Genomic DNA, 23338 nt, shown 5'->3' with positions numbered 1-23338 from the left:
CAGCCCGTGGGGTCGTCAAGAATCAGACACGGCTGAGTGACTTAGCACACACGCAGGCACGGTAGATGCCAGGCCTGAGGAATCGCAGACATTCCCTCCCAGCTGCACCCATAACGCGGCCATCCCAAATGGGCAAGCTGTTGGGAATGGAAAGCGGTGGCAAGATCCGCTCTTTCAACTTTAAGCTAGCACTCATTGACCATCTTTTGTCTCCTAAGCTCTGTGCCACGGTGCCTCTCGGGTTTTTGTTTTTCTTTTTTTAAAACAAATCCACGAGGTGAGTCGTGTGACCCACAACCTTCTGAGGTAAATGTTACAGGTAGCAGGTGGAAAACAAAACAAAACAAAAAACCAACCAACCAACCCAGTGGCATACCCTTCTTCACAAAGGTCAAACCTCATTTCTCTGTGAAATTCACTCTCCTTAAACCAGTACCCAGCCCCACCCTACCCACGCCGCCCCACCCCCGGCCTCCACCGCTTCTCGCCTTCTCAGTCGTCCCAGAAATTAAAAACGAGGTGGTTGGCCGAAAAGCTCTTTAGGGGGTCTGGATTGCAGCTTGACGGCTTTACAGTTTTAAGAGCTGAAAAGTAAAACCCTCAAGGTTCTCATGTCAAAGCACCTGTTAAGACGCAGGGGGCGCGCGCCTTCCAGCTCAGCGCCAGGGACCCTGGGGCCCAAGTCTAGCCTCTCGCAAGGGCGCACGGGCCGTCGCGCGCATGCGCAGTGGCCTCCGGACGCGCGCCGTCCCTCCACTCCCTGCCCCACCCGCGCCCGCTTCCAGTCCCTGAGGGAAACAGCGAGGGCCTGTGTCTGTCTTCTGCTGGCTGTTGGCCCCCTCAGACGGTGCCCTGACAGAGCTCTCCTCGCGGCCCGTCGCCTCCCCTCCTCCCCGGCTCTGGCAACAAAACTCTAGGGCAGAGCCGGGAAAATGGGGAGGAGTCCTTCCGCGTGGCACCCCCAGGGCCTCCCGCTGGTCTGGAGTCGGCCCGCCCCGAGGGGCGTGAGGAGGGGGCGGGGCTGAGGACTTGGGACTGGGGCCCAGAGACTGCCTCCTGCCGAGTTCGAGCAGGCAGCCCCGTCTGGTGCTGAGAAAGCCATGACCGCGCTACGGGGGCTCTGGCCCGAGATGCAGGATACCTGCACCTCGCTGGGGCTGATGCTATCGATCGTGCTGTTCATGGGTCTAGCCCGCGTGGTCAGCCGGCAGCAGCTGAACGGGCCCATGGCCCACGCCTTCGTCTTGGAGTTTCTGGCCACCTTCCAGCTCTGCTTCTGCACTCATGAGTTACAACTGCTGAGTGAGCAGGAACCCCTTCACCCCACCTGGCCGCTGACGCTAATCTACTTCTTCTCATTGGTGCATGGCCTGACTCTGGTGGGCACCTCCAGCAACCCGTGCGGCGTGATGATGCAGATGATGCTGGGGGGAATGTCCGCTGAGACGGGTGCGATTAGACTGTTAGCTCAGCTGATTGGTGCCCTGTGCAGCAGGTACTGCATGGGCGCCCTGTGGAGCCTGGGGCTGACCAAGTATCACGTCAGCGAGAGGAGCTTCGTTTGCAGGAATCCCATTCAAGTGGACTTGCCCAAAGCGGTCATCATAGAGGCTGTCTGCTCCTTTATTTTCCACAGCGCTTTGCTTCACTTCCAGGAGGTCCGAACCAAGCTTCGTATCCACCTGCTGTCAGCACTCATCACCTTTTTGGTCTATGCAGGTTTGTTATTCCCACAAAACACTGGGCACGTCCGCAGCTTCTATGACTTGAGACTCTTAAATTCTTTGCCAGGATACATTCGAAACTACTACGCTTCTGTGATGTCAATATTGGTATTTCCGTAATTCTAATCATTTTGCAGCTCATTCTTTACCGACAGGGTCCAAATATCGATCCTCCATTCAGTGCTTTCTTTTTAACACCCAGAGAAAGCTACTTCTGTACTGAAACAGAGATCATGTGAGATACTGCCAAGGGTTCAAATATCCTACAAAGGGATTGTTGTAATGGTAGAGAGAAAAGATAACATCAGCTACCTCTTGCCCACTTGGTATATAGATCCTTGCTGAAGCTCTCGCTGAAAAATGATCCTGGGTTTCAAAAGTTCCTTCCAATTTAAAGCACAAGCTACATGATTAGCTAGTAGTAAGGGTGGGAAGTAAAATTCTATAGTTCTATTTCTTAGTTATTTTTCTACAAAATTACTTAAAATCATTTATTTCCTTTCTAATTCATCCTGAAATGAACTTTTAATGGCCTATCAAGGAAGATGTGTTTTAAAATCAGAACTTGCTTGAAATCAAAGATTTTTTAAAATAATTATCAAGAAAATTCTTTGCGGGAGACCCAGGTTTGATCCCTGGGGTGGGAAGATCCCCTGGAGAAAGGAATGGCAATTCACTCCTGTATTCTTGCCAGGAAAATCCCATGGACAGAGGAGCCTGTCCAGGCTATAGTCCATGAGGTCACAAAGAGTTGGACACAACTGAGTGACTTCACTTTCTTTCTTTAATGTATAATAGGGTGATCAATAAAAAATTCTCAAATTAAAAAAAAATTCTTGAGAAAAAAATAATTCTTGAGAAATCTGCTTGATTTTTTGTGAATCATGTTTACCTTGACAGAACTCAGATATAGTGGATATTTTAAATAGGACAGGAAAATATTCTAAATGGAATAGGGAAATTTGAAAAACAATGATGAAGCACATCATTTTAAATGATCATAATAGAATATTTTCACTAGAACTATATCTGAATTGTAAAATGTTTTGGAGGTAGGCATCTAATAAAAAGAATTAGTAGTAAGACTCTGCCTTCTGCCCACTGAAAGGGAAACTATGAGTAGAAGCAAACCTTAAGATAAAGACTTTTAAACATATGCTCAACTCCTAGGTAAAATGAAAGACTTTCCAATCCATTTCACCTTCTTTAAAATATAGTACCATCCTTTTTGTAGACTCAGATGGAAATGAGTGGTATAGGAAAGAAGGAAGGATATATGCGTATTTGAGGGGTTGGTGAGTAGTTGCTTATTAAAATTTTAAGTTTGGACTAAAGCCGAAACATCCCTTGTATATGAACAGAATCATCGCTTGCAAAAAGGTATGCCACAATTTAGCTCTGTACTTTAATTAGATGTGGTAAACAGTTAAAAGATGTTTTAGGGACTTCCCTGCTGATCCAGTGGTTAATACTCCTCACTTCCACTGCAGAGCTGGGGGGTAGCTCAGGTTGGATCCCTGGTTGGAGGATCTAGACTTCCACATGCCCCACGGGGCGGCCAAAAAGAAAAGTTTTAAATTAATACAATGTTATACAGAGTTCCTTATCCCTCTCTTGATAATCTATAAGTTGGTATTCTTCCTGTTTTTGTACCGTTAATACCTATTTATGATTTCAACAATAACACTGTATATAATATTAGTCAGTATCTATTTTATAAGTAAAGATTTTGAGAGGAGAAACAAGGTAATATTTGAAATTATACATAAATATAAGGAGAGTTATTGGAAGACCCATAAAATAACAATTTAAGATATCCAGAAATGTTCTTTTCCTTCCCCTTACATTACTGACATCGACACTGCTGAAATGAGGCTACTACTTGATGGAGGAGGAGGAGAGACTGAAAGGATCACTAGAGCAGTGGTTCTCAACATTCCCTCTGCATAGGAATCGCCTGGGGAGTGTTTTAAACATATTCATATCTAGGTACAGAGATTAAGATTTAATTGCTGTGGAAAAAAACAAAATAAGATTTAAGTGCTGTGTGAAGGGGCCTGAGCAATGGTAGATTTAAAATTTTCCCAGGTGATCCCAATATGAAACCAGGGCTGAGAACCACTGCTCCAGTCTAGATGTTGCTGGTCAGTTCATCATAGCCACTAGTCACAGGTGATTATCAACTAAAATATTCCTCAGTCACGATAACAACATTTTCATCTACAGGGACAGAACCTAACAATTACTTATTGTTTCAGAAATTGATTATTATGATGTTCCTTTTCTGCCAAATAAGGGAGATAAGAGTATTCACTGGGCAATGTGCAAGCATATAGGAAATTTATGAGTTTTGGTATTTAATCCTTACAACAACCCACTAAATACACTATTCCCATTTTAAGTAAAGTGACTTGTTCAAGACCACACAGCTATTAATAGAATGAGCTGGAACCATGGTTCAGATTTATACTAAAGCTTATACTCATTTCATTATCAGCATTTCTACAGCATGCTCCTAAAAAGTAACAAAAATATATACATACAATTGAATATTGTTCAGCCATGAAAAGGAATGAAGTTCTGATAAATGCTACCATAGGAATGAACCTTGAAAACATTATGCTAAGCAAAATAAGCCAGACACAAAGAGACAAATGTTATATGACTTCACTTTATATGAGATATTCAGAATAGGCAAATTCATGAGTCAGAAAGTAGAATAGAGGTTACCACGGGTTGGGCAGCAAGGAGGAATAGGGATTTTTTTGTTTAATAGGTACAGTTTCTGTTTGGGGCAATGGAAAATTTTAGAAATAGTGGTGATGGTTGAACATTATAACCAATGCCATGAATATACACTTTTAAATGGTTAAAATGGCATATATTTTACCATAACGTAACAAGATTTAAGTTAACAAAGGATTGTTACCAAATAGACTTAGCAGACACTGGATTAAAGAGATTCTCTAACTTAAGACTCACAGAGTTTTACTATGCTACTGTTTATCGTGAAACTCCAAGAGAAAGATATGGAACAGTTTTTCAAATATAGGAATACTTTTGTCTAGGAGTGTGTAGTAGAAGAGAGCATACTTTGGGAAATGCTGCACTAAGCCATCACTCCCCATTATTTTCTATGGATATAAATCATAACTTTAGGTCAGAGCTATTTAAATAGAGTGAACTGTTTTAGGACTAGCTCAGTGTGTACCTCATCAGGCAGACATGAGGACTTTGCAGGAAGGAGTTAAGAATGGATAGGGAAGGGAAGGCAGGGGAAGCATCCGCTAAGTCAGGAACTGTTACAAGTTACTTCAATATGTCAGTCTCTCTCTTTTTAACTTCTAAAACACTACTGGGCTTCCTGGTGGCTCAGCAGTAAAGAATCCACCTACAATGCAGAAGACCGCCAGCAATGCAGGAGACATGAGTTCCATCCCTCGGTTGGGAAGATCCCCCGGAGTAGGAAATGGCAACCCACGCCAATATTCTTGCCTGGGAAGTCCCATGGACAGAGGAGTCTGGCGGGCTACGGTCTATGGGGTTGTAAGAGTTGGACACAACTTAGCAGCTAAACCACCACCACCAAGATAATATTAGTACTGGTTTGGCTAAGTTGCATGCTGGGATATTTCTTTAATCACTTGCATTTGAGGATACCCAGAAGTCACTAATACAGGTCATATTAAAAGAATGGATTATTTAAGCTTATAGAACATAACTGTTCAGCAACATAGCTATAGGCTCCTTGGATAGCCAGTGACTAAGCATCTGATTGCATATTTATTGATTTAGCACACTGCACATTTGTGCAGATGGAGGCCACTGATGCCTTTAACACTTATATATTTATTGGCTTCCCAAATAAAGTGAGAAAAAGCTTTGTGATTTATTAACATATTAGAACTATAAAACTATTAATGCAAATTTCAAGCAAATCTTCCTTTAGGAAGATTTAGGTTTGGGGACAATTTGGTTCAATGACTAGGATAAGAGAGAACTGTATAAATTAATTAGATATTGGAAAAAATCTATTTTACACATCCAAGTAGGTTGTCTTTCTTATTGTACCCTGTTCATTTCCTTTGCAGAACTTTTAGTTATATACTTGTTTTCTGAGGTAATGCCTGTCTCCCTCCACCAGACAGTAAGCTTTATGAGTACAGAAACTAAAACTGTTTTATTCATTATGAAATATAACCAGGACTTAGTACAGTGTCACCTGTTACAAATAAATACTCATTATTTTTAGAATGAGTAAAATGAATGAAATAGCAAATAGTCTATTCACTTAAAAAAATCAAAAGAAATAATACATATCTGGGTATTCCATATTTTATGTCTAAGAGCTTCCAAAATAAGCCTACTAAAATGTCCAAAGTAATTGCACTTTTACTCCATTCAGGAGCTTCTGGAATCCTTCTAAGTCATGAAGAATTTGGATACATTATTTGTCAAAGAAAGGAGCTAAGTCCTTTATATATATATATATATATATATATATATATATTATATTTACTTTTAATACAATAACCATATGAAATAGGTTCCAATCTACAAATGAAAAACAGCTTCAAACAAGGCACAAAATATTTTGTTTTTGTTTTTCCCATGCCAGTATAATACAGTGGTAAAGAGCATAAGCCTCTTGGAGTTGGACTAAGGACTCTGTCCTTAGGAGAGATAATTTAGGTCTGTTTCCTCATCCTTAAAATGGAGAATAACACTATCGCTTCAGACTATCATGAAAAATAATGTACTCCAAGTTCTTCCCACAGTAACTGGCACAGATGTCTGGTCACTGGAAAGGGTGATTCCATTTATAGATTCCATTTATAAATTAGTTAATTGACACTCTAGCTTTTATGCAAGTCTTGCATGATTTTAGTGTCATTCTGTCACAGAGTTTGATTTGCTTTATGACTACTGAGAAACATAAGTGCCTATAATTACCACATTTGGAACTCCGTCCTTTGACTGGCCTAATTTCACCACGTTCACACTGTCCTCTGAGATTCTTAGCAGCCAGCTGGATCTCCCTGTTGCTACCTCTTCTTCAACAGGTGTTATGGCTTCTTCCCTTCAGACATCAATACATAGTAACTAATTTTTCAGTAATTTTTCAGGCAAGTTCTGTGCCTGATGGATAATTCTTACTTTTAAAATAATTCATATTTAACTACAAAATACATGAATGTGTTCTTTTTGTAAAAAATGGAAACACTACCAATACTGATGACTTTTTTTTTCCAATGAGACTTTCAATGCCTTTTGATTACCATCCTTCATGCCTGTCCCCTCTCCTTCCCTGCCTCCTCTTCTCACCAGTATAGTCCTCTGTGCGTGCATGTCCTTCCAAACGCTTATGTACATTTATTGTACATATTGATAGGACCCTACAGAAATGATTATATGTGAGCTCATATTAAGATGAATCATACTTTCTGCAGTTTATGTTTTTTTAGTGGTGTGGTTCAATGATACTATCTTGGATATCTGTGTTAGTAAAGAGATCTTTCATATTATTTGAATACTGAACAGCATTCCAAATTAATAATAAAGTTATTTATTTAGCTATTTTCTTATGAATGAACATTTAGGTTTTTCCCAGTTTGTTGCTATTATAAATAAACAACCTTGTGTCTACTAGTATACAGGTATCAGTAGTTCTCTAGGACAGTGGTTTTCAATAAAACAATTTGAGCAACGTCTGGGAACATTTTTGTTTGTTACATGGGGGAGATGAATATGCAACTGACATTTAATGGGTCAAGGCTAGGAATGCTAAAAATCCCACAGTGCATAGGACAACCCCAACAAAGAATGATCCAGCCTAAAATATCAAAGCCAATGCCATCTTTTGGACCTTTTGTTGACACAATGGATTTCTAAATCAGTTAACTTATGCTTAATGCTTAAAATAACAATTTTTTTTTTCATGATTTTGTGGGTTAGATAGGGAATCCCCCTGAGATCAGATAGCTGGACAGTTGGTTTCTTTGGAAGAGCAAAGGTGCTTCACTTGTGTGTCCAGCAGTTGGTTCCAACAGCCATCTGAGACACCTCAGCTTTTTCCCTTGTGGCCTCTCATCCTCCATCAGCCTAGACCAACTCATGTACATGGTCAGCACATTGTTCCAACACAGCAAGGAGTAGAAGCCAATGATGGATTTATTGAGACCTGAACCTAGAATTCAGTGTTGCCCCTCACATTCAGAATTCACATAGCATCACTTCTGCTGCATTCTATTTGTTAATGCAAGTTGCAAAACCAGTCCATACTCAAGAGAGAGGAACAGACTTGTGCATCTTAGGAGAAGCAGCATCTACCAAGTTACACTGAGCAGAACTGGTGATGGGAGGATTAGAAGACAAAGAGTATGAAGTAACTGGAGTTTTAGAGTGGTATAAAACCAAATGGTAGTGTTCTTAGACCTAATAAAAATACCAAAGACCTAATGGCAATACTGAAGCAAACTAATTATGAAGGTAATGGCTGTCTATTGATAAATGCCTTAAAAAATCACAGGTCACTTGTATTATCACGGCACATATTACATTATATTTTATTGTGTAGTCTGTGTGGAAAGATCTGTGTGAGTTCTTACCTTTCTGCTCATGGTGTCCAGAATGTAAGAACTCAGTAATTTTTTGTGGCATTAATTTGAAATGACCACACACTAACCAAATAATTCTGCTGGCCCCTGGCATTTGCAGGCTCAACATTCCAGGATGTGACTATTCAAGAGTAGTTCTGAAGGTCCATGATGTGATGTCATTTATAATTGCTGAGGCATGAATATGAATTGTGCTGTGGGGCTGGAATGCTAGGAAAAAACTCTTAGCCACGGAGTGAACTCAGTTCATTTCTCAACATCTTATCTCAACACAGCTTCAATGTTTTCAGCCTGTCAAGAGTGAAATCTTATGAAAAGGTCACTTAATTTCCAATTTTACTTCACAGCATTTTATAAAAACAGTTAACATGCTCTTGTGGCGTGTGTCCATGTAAAATTTGTAAAGATCTTTGATCTGTTGCTGTGGCTAAGTTAGAGGCAGATGAGTGTGCTCAAGCTTCCACATGGAACCACCACCAGAAATGTCTCTGTCTCAGGGATACAATCAGGGTATGTTGTGAAAAGCTGAGCCACAGTGTTGGTGAGTACCACTGGACAGCCAGTCCAGCCTCTTTCGCTTTTCCTCACTTGCTGTGTGGCCACAGCTATAAAATTCCTGAGCCCCATCTCAGAGAGAGACCCTAAGTGAAGAGCTGGACCCTAAGTCCTGAAAAGCAGGCAACAGTTAGAATTTGTGCTGATCTTTCATGATTACTCAGTCACTTCTTTTTTTATTAATTTTTTTTCTGTAACCACTTTATTGAGGTTATTCACATACCATTCACAGCCACTTCTTCAGGGCTCTGTTGACAAGTAAAAGTGGAATCAATGATAATGCTTTGGTCTATTTTACTTTTTGTTTCAACACCAAGGTTATTTCTGTTCAAGAGGATCCTGGGGTATTGTGCCCATTTTAACAACATTTTCATTATATTTTTATTAATTCAAGTTGATGAATGTTAAGAAGGGCAGCCAAATCTGTTTTATAAAACTGTAGGAATACTAACAGAGCAGGTTAACTTTCAATGTGTATTTTATAATATACTATAGGAAAAGCACTGGATGAAAATTCTTAATGTTCTTTGTCTTCCTGCCTTTTTTGCACCTGGCATATTATAATCTATATTTTTATATTCTATAATATGCCAGGTGATTCTTCAAAGGAAAATTACAGAATAAGAAAACTTAAATACCTAAAATAAAAGTTTTATTTAGTAATCCCTGTATTTCTAGTTACAAGAAAATGTAAGATATATGGTTTGGTATCATTCTGCTTAATATGTATTACAGGAGGAAGTCTCACAGGAGCTATATTTAATCCAACTTTGGCACTTTCACTGCATTTCAAGTGTTTTGATGAAGCATTCCTTCAGTTTTTTATAGTATATTGGCTCTCTCCTTCTTTAGGTAAGTATATTTTTATTCAATATGATGAAAAGATTAGAATATACTAAAATACGATATGGAATGTCACTGTAATATGTCAATTTTCAAAGCCAGAGTAGGAACAAAAAAGAAAACAAAAAAGGTATGAAATATTATGCCCAAAATAACATTTTATTTTGGGCAGTATCCTTTAAAACTGCTTTTGTCTTCAAAGAAACAAGTTAAGAATAGTAAGTTTGAAGTTTAATATCTCTTTAATATGCTCTCAGATATGAGGGCAAAGAAGTGAGGATTACTTCCATTAAAAAATAACCTTTTTTTAAAAAATTTTTTTAAAATAACCTTTTTTTGCGAAAGGAATTTGTTTTTTCAAGTTTGTGAGCTCCAAATAAAATACTATTTGGCTCATTTGACCCATTTTGTCAAACAGCATTTCATGAAACAATACAGAACTATAATAAATGTAGTTTTAAAATTTTCCACAAATTGCATTCCCATTATTTCTATCTGGGTCAGATATGTAAAACTCTTCTTCTCAAATAGGTCAAATAACACAAAAAAGTTACAAAATAACTGTAATCATGATATGCATACCCTTATATAAGTTATCAGCATTTCTTGATTTTGTTTAATCATCTGTTTTAAGCCTAACTGTAATTCACAGCTATAAATGAATATGAGGGTAACTGGCCTTCTATTAGTTCATTTTTCTTTTATCCACAGTTTGCGTTTTGTTTCTTGTTGCTCATTTCTGTGGGGGAAAAAAAGAGGGCACGGGGAGGGGAGGGTACCTACAGAAGAAAACATTGGCATAACCTGTTTGAATAGCCATGACACTTTACTCCTCCCATTCACCCTCCATTCCTGTCATTTAGGAATTTTCCTCACATTTAGCATCTGTTATGCTCAGTAATATCTATATTAAACATGAAGAATATCAGAAAGAAACTGTATTTTAAGCTGCTAATAAAGATAACTTTTTTCATCTATTCATTACTAGTGTTTTCTAGTAACTTCTTCAAAGATAAATTATCTGTTCTTGATTTTTAAGTAAAAAAAGGTCACTGAAGTTCACAAAGAAGTTAAAAAGGTCACTAATTGGACAGGTCTACTAATAGTTTTTTTATTTATTTATTTGGCTGCACCAGGTCATTGTTGCGGCACATGGGATCATTGATCTTCATTATGGCATGTGGGATCTTTTTTTTTCCAGTCATGGCATATGGGATCTAGTTGTGGCATGCCAACTCATAGGTGCGGCACATAGGATCTAGTTCCCTGACCAGGGATTGAACCCAGGAGCGCCCTGCCACCTCCTCCAAATTAATAAGATGTTAGAAATGTGACTATAAGGATGTATATAGAATTAATTCTCTAGCTTATATATTTCATATAATGAAAATTAGCAGATTCTATTTGATTCTATAAAATTGAAACTCCATTTTTATAAAGTTTTAAATGTAATGTCTTATTTTCTGACTCTAACTTTATAAAGAAAATGTCAAATTTTGTGAATAAGATTGATTCTGATTTTTTTTTTAATCTAAAGCTTCTGGTTGCAAAACAGGCTCATCTTTTAAAAATTTGTTAAGTTTTCCAAATATTAGTCAAACCTTAATTTCCTCTTATCAAACAGGAGTAAACTATCAAATCTGCATGAGATAAAAACACATTCTTAATCTAAGTTTAACTGATTTAGAGCATTAAGCCTACCTTTAATCAACCCTGAATATTCACTGAAAGGACTGATGCTGAAGCTCCAATACTTTTGGCCACCTGGGAAAAGGCAACTCACTGGAAAAGATTCTGATCTGGGAAAGATGGAAGGCAAAAGGAGAAGGGGGCGGCAGAGGATGAGACGGTTAGATAGCATCACTGACTCAACGGACATGAATTTGAGCAAACTCCAGGAGACAGAGAAGGACAAGGAAGCTTGGCATGCTATCTATGGGGTCACAAAGAGTCTGACACAACTTAAGTGACTGAACAACAATAGAGCTTTAAACCTACATACCTTAAGATAAAACCATTAACCACCACAGACTTCTCTTTTAGACAGTGATTTGAGTCCCATGGCTAAGTCCCCTCTGTCTCTGTTTCCCACTGAAAAATTTTAAATCTTTGATATAAAAATGTTTTTAAATTACGTATTATACACATGCTAGATTTATCTGAAATGACCTCAAAAATGAAAATTTACTAATGTGATTTTTAAAAGCATATTTATATTCAAGTTTTAAAATGTCAACTGAAATTTTTGTTTCAGAAACTTTGCTTAATACAGTTCTAAAAGCTATTAATGGTTGAGATTAAAATGGAGACCCAAGTCGAGTTTCTCACTTAGCAAGTCAGTAATGGGGCTAGAAACAGAACTCCAGATCTTTCTATTTTTATTTATCCTTTGAATTCATTATTTAGATCCTACTGGTTTTTCCAAGTATGTACTGTGTTTAATGATTCATGGTTGAAGAAAAATCATGTGAGAATATTAGACTTTAAAATATCTACATGATGGAACTTCCCTGTGGTCCAGTGGTTAAAACTCAGTGCTTCTACCACAGGGGGCATGGGTTCGATCACTGGTTGGGGAACGAAGATCCCACATGTCATGTGCTATGGCCAAAAATAAATAAAATATCTACACGTTTTATGTAGAACTGATGTAGCTAATTCTTTTAAACACACCTCTACAAATTTCGTGGTAAATAATTATATATAATCTTAAATTATAACTATGGATCATAAACTTCTTAAAAGATTATATTGTTTTACTTTGCTATTTACTGTTTGTCTTTCAGGTATATTGCTGATGATTTTGATGTTCAATTTTTTCCTCCCATGGCTATATGACAACCACACAACTAATAAAAAGGAGTAACTATGCTAAAAGACTCAGACAATTACAGGACAGTCAAGCTGGATGTGATAAAGATTTTATCACCTAATATTCAACACTGGTTGCACTGGATTCGTCAACATTATCTTCCTTTGAAGAAGCTGCCTTCGAGTTTTCATCACTGGAACTTAAAAAAAATTACTGTGAAAATGAAGTATCCTGTGTTTCTCAGTTAAGGCTTGTTCTTTTAAGTGTGTATTAAATGCTGCTAGAAAAGACTACATTAAGTCTAAATCTCAAGTGATAATTGTTAATTTTGATGAAAAAGAAACTTGAGTAGAGTGAGAAGGGAAGGGAAGATGATGGTGGGACCAAGAAAGAGTATGTGTATCAGGTGTCATCTGAAGGAGCAAGATTTTTAACCAAAGTACAACCAGTCATGCTTACAGAACTGGAGAGGGATACTTTTCAGCCACTGCCTCGCACAATGATACCATCAGCAGTGTCATCTTTCAATAGGAAAGTTGCTATTAGAAGTAGATATCTACTGATACTCAAGGGGTTTCCTGAATTTTAAATATATTCTAAAATCTAAAATATTTTCTCTAAATAGGCAATTTCAGAAGCTTTAGGCAAGCTGTCATTCTTTAACAGACTTTACTAAAGCACTCATACAAAGTTTAAGATTTTCACGTTCTCATTTGATTGTAACAGCTACTTTATGAAGTACGTAGGGCATGTATTTTTAATATCTGTTTTATAGATAAGGAAACTAAGTCTGGAAGGGAGTTTACAGCTCTGCCCAAGGTGAAACACAGTCAAATACCATCTTTAGACTCCTACTTCAATACAAAAATATCTTCTCAGCCATCATTAAGACTGAAGGGGAAAAAAAAAGACTGAAGGAACACTGAAGATTTTGAAGAAACATTAAATATTTTATAATGTTACAGTCTGTTTTTTCAGGCTTAAAGAACCTTCAAGTTTTCCTCTATTAGAAGCTCTCTTTTATTAAAGTTCAGGCCGTTAAAGGCTAACTGTTTTTCTTCAAAGGAATTCCATCATCAGGGTTAGAAATGAAAGCAAAAAGAAAGAAAAAGTTGGGGGGGTGTGGGGATGAAATAAGATCTGTTTGAGTAATAATCAATTAAGCAACTGATAAACTTCCAGGTGATTTAAGTGCTGCTTGATGATCGGCCTGTGATAGTCACTCTCCATAAACCTGCAGACTGAACTCAACAGCTGCAGGCTACCCAACAAGGCAGCCAGTTTGAGGGTCATGGACTTTGACTCTTGAACTTAACAAACATAGACATAGTAGTTTCTATTTTAAAAAGCAGAGTTCATAAAATTGCAACAATGGCTAAGTGGAATTTCTGACGTGTTTCATTTGATCTGCACAGTATTTCAAACAAGCTAGCATTTGTAATATATTTTTTTTTTAACACAAAAATCCACAGTTCTAGCTTCTCTTAAAAAAAATAAAAAAGATGAGTCAACATTAGGCCTGAATTCTGCTATTACAACCACACAATATAACTGGTCCCGGGACTTCCCTGGTGGTCCAGTGGCTAAGACTCTGACCTCCCAATGCAGGGGACCTAGGTTCTATCCCTGGTCAGGGAACTAAATCCCACATGCCTCAACTAAAGATCTCGCATGCCACAACTAAGACCCAGTGCAGCCAAATAAATAAAATAAAATAGACCGCTCCCTTTAAAATAATCCCTTTGCCACTCCCTATGTCTTCCAAACATGAAGCTGAATTTCACTTGTTTCATGGCTTTTTCTGTACATAATTTTTAAAAATTCATCTCTCTTTATCATGAGACTGTGGTTTAAGAAAACTGAGTATTAATTTATGAAAATACCCAGCTCTCTAAACTTCACTTCTCAGAATTAGAGGTTATAACTTCTGACATGATTTGCTCCTGCAGCCCTCTCAAATGGCAGCTTGGCTCTGTTCTCTGCCGCCTCTATTAATAATGTCATCAGACCATGCCATCTTCTACCTCGGTACTCCGTACTGTAATTCTGTCTACCGTATCTATTGTGCCTACTGTACAGCCCCCTCAATTCCTTCTTGATCTTTTAGGAGTATAGTTCCTTTCTCACTCATTCTCTGCACTACTCCAGTTACATTTGCTGGTGATTTCAATACTTACAAAGATGATCCTTCCAGTATCTTGGCCTCCCACTTCATTGGCTGAACTTTGAAAGGCTCTCCAGTAATTTTTCCTTTCTCTTCTGCCTCAGCTACAAATTTGGTCATAACCTTGAGCTTGTCATTACCAATAACTCAGACTCTTCTCTGACCTCAAACACCTCTTTCCCCAACCACTAACCCCTCTCTCCAGCTCACTTCACCCTACTTTCTTTATCTCCAATGATACTGTGAACCCCCATGGGGAACTTGGGTCCATTGATACTACCACCTTTTCACATCTCTCTCCCCTATCAATTACTTTCTTCTGAAGCAGCTTAAATTACACTCTTGCATAGAATCTTAATTCCCTTGTTCCTCTAAATCCTCATACTCACATGGCTTAATCACAATATAATTAATTCCAACTGTCTACTTATTCCATGCCTGCCTCCATACATGAAATGTAAGAAAAACTGGATAGCAGGAGGACAGTTCTTTCAAAGACTTTTGCTATAAACAAAGAAAATGTGGGTGGTATCTAAAGGGGGAAATTGGATCAAGAAAGAATTTCTTTTTTTAAAGTGGGAAAGATATTGGCATGTTTACATGCTGAGAGGAATGATGCAGTAGAGAAAGTGATGATGTCGGAAAGGGAGGGGAGATTTCCCAGGTTCAGTTTTTAATAGGTAAGAAAAGATAAAAGCAAGTGCGCAACTGAAGGGGCAGGCCTTAGCTAGAAGCACACACAGATGGTTCATAGTAACAAGACAGAAGGGAAGAATATATGGGCAGAAGAAGAGTTAGGTAAGCAGATGTGATGATGTGAGTCTGAAGAAGTTCAGTTTTCCTCTTCCCATTTTTTTCTTGAAGCATTCTAGTCAGGCCTTCAACTCCACCATTCCACTGAAATTCTTGCCAAGGGTATCAATGACTTTAATGTTAAGTCAACGTCTCATACTTCTTACATATCAGCAGCATTTGCTAGTTTATTGCTTTCTCCTTGGGAATCACTTCACTTCCTCCAAATCATTGCCTTCTTTTATTCTTCCTCCTTTCCTCCAAACTAAATGATAGCTTCCCGGGGCTCAGTCCTCTGAGATCTTTTCTATTTCTACTTACTCCCTTGGTAATTTTACCCAATCTTGTGGTTTTACAGCAACTCTATCATAACAGACAAATTTCTATGTCCAGCTTATACAACTGTCCTGAACTCCAGACTCATATCCATCTGTATGTGCAACAGTTATACTTTGTTGTCTAATATATAACTCAATACATGCAGCTCTAGTTAATTCAAATTGCAGAGTGTATCCATTCTATTGGTGGCATTTGTAGTTATTCACTATTAAATCAATGCTTCAATAAACATTCTTGTGCACATGTGTTTTTCTAGGGTAGTAGGGTTTCATACTTTTCATTATGGCCTACCAGCATAGTTTGGTCAAGCCTCCATCTACTTACTCTTGCCCAAATTATTGCAATAATTTCATGTTTCTACTGCGTGATCCTATTAAAGCAATCAAATCATGCAACACCTCTCTATTTCAGACTGAAAGGCATATATTCTTTGATTTAACTATTACAAAACTGTTGGTGTAAAACATTAATGTGCTGGGAAAAACTGCACATGAATCAGTGTGATTTCTGGGTATATAGACAGCACTGCCCTATTTTAGCAATCATTCATGAGCTGGTTCACATTATTTAAAAACACGCTATAGCAAAACTATATTAGACTGCTAGGGCTACTACACTTGACAGCATCCTACATAAGGAATAATTCCACAACTTCTTGCTTTTCAATGCACACAAGATTGCACAACTTCTTGCTTTTAAAAGACACCATAAACAAAATGAAGACATGTCACAGACTAGGATATTGGAGTCTAGAATATATAAAGGACGGACAAGTAAGAAAAAAAATTAGGCAAAAAACCATAAGAGAGTCAAATGTACAAAGCAGAAAGGTGTTCAATCTCACGAATAATCAGAAACATGGAAACTATAATCATGATGAAATTCTATTTTCATATTCATCAGGTTGGCAGAAATTCAGAAGGCTGGCAATATAAAAAATTGATAAGGATAGAGAGAAGGAATTAATCTTACTTCCTAATGGTGGAAACTATTACTATAAATAGCCACAATTGTTTTGGAGAACAGTTTAGCAAAATCTAGCAGAGTTTAAGATTTACGTATTTTAAATGAAGTTCTTTGGGGGGGATTAGCAGAAATTAACATTTGTGAGTCCTGCTGGTCAGAAAGGTACTTCTTACTGCAGAGGTAATGAAATGAAAGGTACTGCAACAAACACACACATGCATACAAGCGTAAGACATGCATAGAATATTTGCTGCAGCACTGCTTTAATAATGAATAACTGGAATCTTAAATGCCCATCATGAGAATGAATGAGCTGTGCTAGAGAGCTGCCTGTATCAAACTTCAAAAAAAGGCCATCTCTTTGGACACATCTCTCTTGGCTGCATCTGGCCTGAGTTTTGGTGTGTGGATCTCTGTCACATGGGACCTTCACTGTGGCACATGCATTCTCTAGCTGTGGTGTGAGGGCTCAGCAGTTGCAGCTTGTGGGTTCTCTAGTGGGCTCAGTTGTTGAGGCGTGTGGGCTTAGTTTCTCCATGGGATGTGGGATCTTAGTTCTCTGACCAGAGATCGAACCCGCAGCCCCTGCATTGCAAGGTGGATTCTTAACCACTGGAACACAAGGGGAGTCCCTGCCCATTCTGGACTTGAATGCAACTATTACAGTGCTAAGTAGGAAAAACGGCAGAAAGATTCAATTAGTAATAGTTACAAAACATGCAACCCAATACTATGTACTGTTTACAGGATATATACACATAGAGCAAAAATGCAAACACATAGTTATGATAAATACCAAATTTGGGATACTGGTTACCTCTGAATAAATACGAAATTTGAGATAGTGGTTATTCCACTATTTGAGATAGTGGTTACAAAGGGAGCTTTAATTGTATGTGAGTTATGTTGGTATGTGTTACATTAGTCTTTTTTTAAACTGAAGTATAGTTGCTGCTGCTGCTAAGTTGCTTCAGTCGTGTCTGACTCTGTGCAACCCCATAGACAGCAGCCCACCAGACTCCCCTGTCCCTGGGATTCTCCAGGCAAGAATACTGGAGTGGGTTGCCATTTCCTTCTCCAATGCGTCAAAGTGAAAAGTGAAAGTGAAGTCGCTCAGTCATGTCCAACTCCTAGCAACCCCATGGACTGCAGCCCACCAGGCTCCTCCGTCCATGGGATTTTCCAGGCAAGAGTACTGGAGTGGGTTGCCATTGCCTTCTCCCGAAGTATAGTTGAGAACAATGTTATTTTCATGTGTATAGCATAGTGATTGTAATACAGATTATACTTCATTAAGTTACTGCAAGATAATGGCTATAATTCCCTGTGCTATGCAATGTCCATGTTGCTTATCTACTTTTTACGTGATATTAATAGCTCATATCTACTAATCTCATCTCAAATTTGTTCCTCCTCCATTTCTTCCCTTTGGTAACCATAAGTTTGTTTTCTTTATTTGTGAATCTGTTTTGCATATACATTCATTTGTATTATTTTTCAATTCCACATATGTGATATACATTTTTTTCCTGACTTATTTCACTGGACATAATATTCTCTAGGTAACATTATCTTATTAATATGCCAAAGATATTTCATCACAAATTATTTACAAAATTAGGTAATAACTAACTTTTCCTTTACCTGCAGAGTTTTGTATTTAAACAATGAATGACAGTTATAAATTTTCTGATTTTTTGAAACTCTAAACTGTTTCTAAACTCTAAACTGACATACAGGGACTTCCCTGGTGGTTCCGTGGTTAAGAATCCACTGTGCAATGCAGGGGATGGGGGTTTGATCTCTGGTCAGTGAAAGAAGATCTCACCCTCCACTGGGGAACTCCCATGAGATCTGAAGCCTGTGAGCCACAACAAAGACCCCACATGCCACAACTAAGACTTGACACAGCCAAGTAAATAAATAAAAATAAATGACAATATAAAGCCCAGATCCCTATTCCTCAGATTAAAAAAAAATACATGGAGAATGAAATGGCAACCCACTCCAGTATTCTTGCCTGGAAAAATCCATGGACAGAGGAACCTGGCGGCCTGCAGTCCATGGGTTACATGACTGAGCACGCGCGCCTGAGGGTTGAGGGAGATGGGTTGGTAGCAATAAACTGGTAGAACTAAAAATAAATACAACTGTGGGGGGACGGATTAGTTTTCTGGTAACGCCATAACAAAGTACCATAAATGAGGTGATTTAGAATAAGGGAAATTTTCTGACAGCTCTGGAGGTCAGAAGTCCAAGGTCAAGATGTCAGGAGTCATGACCCCTCTTAAAGGCACTAGGGAAGGATCTATTCTGGACCTTTCTCCTAGCTCTGGTAGACTCAGGCATTCCTCTGCTTGTACACACCTCACTACAGCAGTCCCTTTACATGGCTTTCCCTCTGCCCATGTCATCTCTGTGTCCAAATTCTCCCTTCAGATAAGAATGTGTCCCTCCAGTAATGTTAGATTAGGGCTCATCCTAATGACTTCATTTTAACTTGATTACCTCTGTAAAGACCTTATTTCCAAATAAGGTCACATTCCGAGGCGCTGGGTGTTAGGACTTAAACATCTTTTTGAGGGGAGACAACTCATGAACAGGGAAAAAAAACCTCAAGTTTCCCTCCTACCTCTGTCCCCTACCTCTCCAAGAAATAACTTTCTCATGTATCATGTATATGCACATGACACATATAATCCCCACCGTAATTAATGGACCTTGGAGCTTACCAAGTATTGGTATACAGGCTCTATTTTTTTTAAGGGATATAGTTTTCCACTGTACAGAGGTACTGTAAATAGTTCACTCAGTGGGAGGAGGGTTTGGGACGGGGTGGGTGGGGGACGGACTCATGTACACCCATGGCTGATTCATGTCAATGTATGGCAAAAATCACTACAATATTGTAAAGTAATTAGCCTACAACAAAAATAAACAAATTAAAAAAAATAGTTCACTCAGGCTTAATTATAGACATTGAGTTTATTTTCAGTCTTTTACAAATAAAGATACTATTCATATACTTGTGCTTAGACTTTTCCGAGTGTGAAAATTTATCTTTTAAATAAATTCCTTTAAGTGAAGTTTTTGGGTCTCTCATGGGCATTTTATTTTTTTCCATTTATTTTTATTAGTTGGAGGCTAATTACTAAATCTCTTGCATTCCTATACACTAACATTTTATTTTTAAACTCAGCAGGTGGTCTGGATCTTTTTTTTAATTGGAGGACTTATGCGCACTTTCAATTTTGACTTACCCTGTGGCACAGTGGATAGGAATCTGCCTGCCAATATGGGTACACGGATTTGATCCCTGGTCCAGGAAGATTGCACATGCCTCAGGGCATATAAGCCCACATGCCATAACTACTGAGCTGCACGCTGCAACTACTGCATGGCTTCCCTACAGACTATGCTTTGCAACGAGAAGCTGCCGCAATGAGAAGCCCTTGCACCGCAGTGAAGAGTAGCACCAAAACTAGAGAAAGCCCCTGCAAAGCAACAAAGACCCAGCACAGCGAAAAATATTTTTTTTAATTAAAAAAATAAATTTTGACAAACACTATGTCCCTCAGTTTTTATAAGTCTTCCTTAACTTTAATTAAATACAACCCCGATTTTTTTTTTATTAGTTGGAGGCTAATTACTTTACAATATTGTAGTGGTTTTTGCCATACATTGACAGGAATCAGCCATGGATTTACATGGGTTCCCCATCCCAATCCCCCCTCCCACCTCCCTCCCCATCCCATCCCCCTGGGTCTTCCCAGTGCACCAGCCCTGAGCACTTGTCTCATGCATCCAACCCGGGCTGGTGGTCTGTTTCACCCTTGATAGTATACTTACAACCCCAATTTATAAAGTTTTAAGGGTTAGGCTTGCAGTTGTTTTTTGGTTGCTAAGCCTCAGTGTCTGACTCTTGCAACCCCATGGACTGTAACCCACCAGGCTCCTCTGTCCATGGGATTTCCCAAGCAAGAATACTGGAGTGGATTGCCATTTCCTTCTCCAGGGGATCTTTCTGACCTAGGGATTGAACCCGTGTCTCCTGCACTGAAGGCAGATTTTTTACCACTAAGCTACCAGGGAAGCCCAGCTATAAACTTTGCAAGCCAGTATCCAAGGATCTTTTCTATTTGGAGTAATCCACCACTGTGAGAATCTGGGCAGGGGCAGTGCCCTTCCACAACAGAAGCTGAACAAGCCAGATATTCCTGTTTTCTGGCAACACACAGAGTGCCAATCAGGACCTTGTGGTGAGTCACTCAAAGACAAAACAATTAAATCAGCCTAACACCCAGAGGAATCACGTCTTATGTAAACCAGTTGGAGTTCCTTTTTCTGAGCCTGGTTTATTTCAGCTTTCATGTCCATTTCGTGAGCCACCAAATAGCCTTCTAATACTTCTTTTTTCCCTGCTTAAATTAGCCAGTTTTAGATTTATTTAAAAATAGAATTTAGGCTGGTAATTTTGATCATACTTTTATGAACATAAATTGATATACTATCCTCATATATATTTGCATTATACACTATGAAGGTTGTATTTTGGGGTAATATGTATTTGCTTTTCTTCCTAATTCTGTCTGCTACTTACTAATGCTGCTATTGATATGCCTGATGTGACCACCCTTTTCTCCTTTTTAATCTGTAACATGCAAAAGAAACTAGATGCTCAAGTATAATGGACTTGTTTGTAGAGCAAGAGTACAGACTTGCAGTGAAGGCCTGAAGGTCCTTTGAGAAAAAATGCATAATTTTATCACATCTCTTTTAAGAGCTCAGTGGAATTTTAAATATCAGGCATCTCAAATGTATTCTAAAAGGTGAGTTAACATTGTATTTGTAGGCACTTCTTTCTGCTATGGAAAGAATTAACTACTATTGGTAATAATTACCATTTACTGCATCATCTTTCAGGCACTGCTGTTAGTGATTCATATAAACTTCAAAATAATCCAAAAATAAAATCCTAAGAATTAGCCTTATACACTTTTATTTAGCCTCATCCCCAAGTTATATATTTCTATTTATATTCTTAAAATTATTGTTAAAAACAATTCTATTGATAATGTAATCATCTGAATTATATCTTTCTTCCAAATTGGACCCATGAGAACATATTGGCATTTGCTACCATTGTATCCTCTATACCTAACAATTGGGCTTCCCAGGTGGTTCTAGTGGTAAAGACCATGCCTGCTAATGCAGATGTAAGAGACATGGGTTCAATCTCTGGGTCAGGAAGATACCCTACAGAAGGGAATGGCACTCCACTCCAGTATTCTTGCCTGGAAAATTCCATATCTAGCAATGCAGGACAGAATAAATGCTCAAAATGTATGTTGAATAAATGACAATATAATATTAATTTAGGTCTCCTCCTCTATGAGTTATGGAGAATATATCAAGGCATTCTTTGAATAATTTTAAAAAATGTGACAAAAAGGATAAATTGTCTAGAATAACATACATCTTGATTAATATGTATCTTGAATATTTCTAAATGTAAATGTTTTATAAAAATGTCTCTCAAATTTATGTACACATGATCCTTACTTTTATTTAAAATTTGTATTTCAAAATTAAAAAATAATGTTTTCTGAAAAAAAAAAATAAAATAAAATAAAAAAAAATAGAAACAATTCTAAGTTCCACTGCTCTCCCAAAAAGTTTTTCTGATTTCTCATCTGAAGTTATTAAGTCCCCCACATTAGATATAGAGAGTAGACAGAATATGCTAATGAAAATATTTTTCAATTTTACCTTCTTTGTCATGGGATGGCAACAATTCTATTAGAAGCCTCAGAAGGGATTTTCTTAGAATTAGCAGAAGGAAATGGCAACCCACTCCAGTACTCTTGCCTGGAGAATTCCATGGACAGAGAAGCCTGGTGGGCTACCGTCCATGGGGCTGCAGAGTCGGACGTGACTGAGGGACTCAATGATAAGTCACAGAAGGTGGTACCAGATTCACCCGTTCTAGAGATACTTGAAAAACATTATCTGTATGAGAATTAGCTATATAGTGATTCTATTTGAAATACTGCAGATAAATAAAACTTTATCTAAATATCTAAAATCTCTCTGAGCAATGAGTAATCACACTTGTCTTCCAGAAGTGAAGGGCTACATACTACAATCATCTGTGTATAATCTCTCGTCTTCAACAATACCAGCAAAGATCCCAACAATATCTCAAAATACATAATCAACAAACATTTAAAGAAAAGTATCAATATCTGACAAAGTAATCTAAGGAAGGCAGAAATCCACTGGGATATTTTAATGGATTTATGTTTTAAACAACAGAATCTAGAACAGATGACCACTAACTAGCCTTAAGGATATTTTAGATGGCTCATATTATAGGGGGAGAATGTCTATGTCTTTTCTTTAAATTTTCTCTACCTCAAGAAATAGGAAACAAACCAATTACAGCAACCCTAAAATTAAGTTCAAATAGAATCAAGAAATGTTGGTTTAAGGTCATTTAATGGAATAAAGATCACAGCACCATGAA

At 38.1% G+C, this 23338-nt stretch overlaps 1 protein-coding gene across 1 annotated transcript; it reads left to right on the top strand.

Moving 5' to 3' along the window:
* Window positions 1–755: 755 nt before the first annotated feature.
* Window positions 756–12844, top strand: AQP11 (aquaporin 11). Its single transcript, XM_020915157.2, has 3 exons — window positions 756–1719; window positions 9632–9748; window positions 12526–12844. Exons 1-3 carry the CDS (start codon window positions 1101–1103, stop codon window positions 12603–12605), a joined length of 816 nt encoding a protein of 271 aa, XP_020770816.1. The 5' UTR covers window positions 756–1100; the 3' UTR covers window positions 12606–12844.
* The last annotated feature ends 10494 nt before the right edge of the window (window positions 12845–23338 follow it).

Source organism: Odocoileus virginianus, chromosome 28 (assembly GCF_023699985.2).
Source record: "Odocoileus virginianus isolate 20LAN1187 ecotype Illinois chromosome 28, Ovbor_1.2, whole genome shotgun sequence".
Taxonomy (NCBI): domain Eukaryota; kingdom Metazoa; phylum Chordata; class Mammalia; order Artiodactyla; family Cervidae; genus Odocoileus; species Odocoileus virginianus.
Note: the sequence above shows the minus strand (reverse complement) of the source record. Positions and strands in the feature narration are given on the sequence as shown.